At 38.5% G+C, this 3011-nt stretch overlaps 1 protein-coding gene across 1 annotated transcript; it reads right to left on the reverse strand.

The window, feature by feature from the left end:
• Positions 1 to 225: 225 nt before the first annotated feature.
• On the reverse strand, positions 226 to 2010 carry LOC116117205 (UDP-glucuronate 4-epimerase 6). The gene has a single exon (XM_031403234.1). It carries the CDS (start codon positions 1910 to 1912, stop codon positions 548 to 550), a length of 1365 nt encoding a protein of 454 aa, XP_031259094.1. The 5' UTR covers positions 1913 to 2010; the 3' UTR covers positions 226 to 547.
• Between the last annotated feature and the right edge of the window lie 1001 nt (positions 2011 to 3011).

The raw sequence follows: 3011 nt of genomic DNA on the forward strand, positions 1-3011 counted from the left end.
CATGAATTTATGGTAACTGGGATCATCCAATTATTAAGATGAACCGTTGCCCAACGGTTTTCTTTTCCCATAGATTACTATTCATTTTACATCATATGTCCTATTAATTTCCAAATTACGATTAATTAAACATCATAGCATCCAATATCTCATCCTCATCCTCATCCTCATCCTCATCCAAACTAAATTAAATTATAAACTAAAAAAAAAAGGCAAAGAAGAATCTTGATTGATCCACTCATGTCATCATGGCTGTTCATTACAAAATATATATATTTTCTAATTAATTATATGAATCAAACGGCTAAGACCTGCACCCATTCTAGCAGGCCCCAGCCATATTATTACATAACATCTACACCTTCATTTCTCTTATATTTTGTCTTCTTCTATATCAAATCTATGTCTCTATTATGCTACATCTTCAACAAAAGGACCACAGCAATAATTCCATCAACACAAAATTTAATTCAACATAAATAATTTAATTTAAAAAAAAAAAAACTTTGCTGATGAAGATCAGAAGATACCACCAAGTTTAATGACTTCAACTGGACTCCTCGGAATGCGCGTTATTGAACCTGGTTTCTTTTTTTACCCTCGGTTGAATCCCGTAATAACTAACATACCACTTTACGAATTTCCTCAATCCTGAGGCCAGATCCGTGGCCGGCTTGTACCCGAAATCCTTATACGCCAAGCTCACATTTGCATGCGTGTATGGCACATCGCCATTTCTCGGCATTCTGATCACATGCTTCTTCGCTTTTGTGTTTAATAAATTCTCCAAAATCGAAACCAATCTCCCCACCGGAACCGGCGACGTGTTTCCCAGATTGTACACTCTCAGCTGCGCCGGCCCTTTCTTTTTCCCACCACTCCCGGTACTCTTCTCCGCCGTGTCAAGTGCGCCGAGACACCCTTTCACGACATCGTCAATGTACGTGAAGTCACGCGCCACCTCTTTGTCATCCTGGGTTTTATACACGTCAATTGCTTTGCCTTGTAGTATGTCTTTTGTGAAGAAGAAATACGCCATGTCGGGTCTTCCCCATGGCCCGTATACCGTAAAGAATCTTAACCCGGTAAGGGCAAGACCGTAAATATGGTTATAAGTGTGGGCAATTTCTTCTCCCGCCTTCTTGGTTGCTGCGTAGAGACTTGCGGGCTGGTCGGTTCTATCAGATTCAGAAAATGGAACTTCAGTGTTGAGGCCGTACACTGAGCTTGATGAAGCCCACACAATCGACGGCTGAGGATTGGCGGATTTGCATACTTCTAGAAGGTTGATGAATCCGGCCACGTTGGACGCCACGTAAGACTGCGGGTTCTTCATGGCATAACGCACTCCAGCTTGAGCTGCGAGGTGTAGTACGTGAGTGAAAGGTACAACGTCGAAAAGCTTATTCAACAACGGCGTATCGTTCAAGTCTCCTTCTACAATGAAAATCTGATGCTTTTGAAGAAACTTTTGCCGGTCTCTTTTAAGCGTCGGATCATAATAATCGTTGAAGTTATCCAATCCAAGAACGCCATCGCCGCGCTTCTTCAACGCGAGAGAGCAATGGGATCCAACGAACCCGGAAGCTCCTGTTACCAACACAGTGAAGCCATTGGAGCGGCGGGGAGTGGCAGAGTGGCGGAGCTGCTTCTCCCAGGAGGCGCCGCCGCCGATGGAGGAGAATAAAGAAGTGGAGAGAAGAGCGTGACGGTGGTGGTGAGGAGGAGAATTATCGAAAAGCGGGGGATGATTTAAAGTGAGGAAGAAAATAAGAACGAGTGCAATAAGAATGGTGGCTCGAAAGAAGAGTTTAGAAGAGGAATGCAAGAGCTTGGTCAAGTGAAGTCGACGAACGTAACTGTTGTAGCGTTCGAGCTTAACGGTTTTGCTGGTGTCGGGGGGAGACGCCATTGATGATGAAATTGAGAAGAATGATTGAATGAAATGGATCAAAGATTATAAAGGGCAAATAGAAGAAGAGAAGTGTAGTGGTGGACCAAAGAGGCTGGTTGGAGACCACTTTCTTTATTTCTCTTTTTAACTCTGAGCTTATGAAATTAGACTGGAATAATGACCTCCGTTTTACATGGTATTTACGATAATGTCCTTTTGGTATGTATTGGTTTAATGAAAATGCCAGCTATCTTCTTCTGTAGAAAAACTCGTATCCATGTGGTATACACGTGTTGAGATGTAAAAATACCAATTAAATATTTGTTATATTTGAGCTGTGGATAGTCCACTCATTTTTAATTTAGATAATGGTAATTTTGTGGGCCCCTTCAAGATTGCTTATTTTCATTCATACCCATAATTATCCAATACCATTATGCTTCTAGCATCTAATATTTTATATTTTTCTTTTCAAAAATGAAAATATGAAGGACCTTTTTTTGATAATTTTAGGGGAAGTTTTTGATAATTATGACCTTAACAATGGATCTGTAACATATTTAAGAAAACCATGTTGCTAATAAAAAATTAAACAATGTTTTGGGGATCCAGAATAATTAATGTAAATAATGTGAACTAGTTTCATATGGTCAAAATAGTTCAACCAGCTAGGCTGTACAAAATTTTCTTCATTGTGTTGTCTTACTAGAGACAAAGATCTAAAGGTAGGTCGCTCAATTTTTATTAAAAAATAAAAATTAATTAAGGTTAATTGTTTTTTTTCCCTCCCTTATGGCATTTAACTAAAGCGCAAGTAAATCTCACCGGTTTAAATGAAGATTTAATTAAATTAATAAATAAAATATGACTTTGATAGATGTTATCATTTGATTTCCAATGACAATTAATAGCCTGTATATCATATAATAATAAATTAATGTTTTTTACTGTAATTAATGAGGATTAGTTAAATTAATGAGATGGAAAGTGGATACTGATTGATTGTATATAAATTTATAATTATAAACACAGCTAGGAAGAAGAAGAAAGCGTGTCGGTGGTCTAAATGGATGACCTTTTAATTAAATTGGTGAGCTGGAATTGGAACTTTGTCCAA

This window comes from Pistacia vera, unplaced genomic scaffold (assembly GCF_008641045.1).
Source record: "Pistacia vera cultivar Batoury unplaced genomic scaffold, PisVer_v2 Contig800, whole genome shotgun sequence".
NCBI classification, from domain to species: Eukaryota; Viridiplantae; Streptophyta; class Magnoliopsida; order Sapindales; family Anacardiaceae; genus Pistacia; species Pistacia vera.

Excerpts from the sequence above, each read along its gene's own strand:
- LOC116117205 (XM_031403234.1), bottom strand. The coding sequence starts at position 1,912 with ATGGCGTCTCCCCCCGACACCAGCAAAACCGTTAAGCTCGAACGCTAC.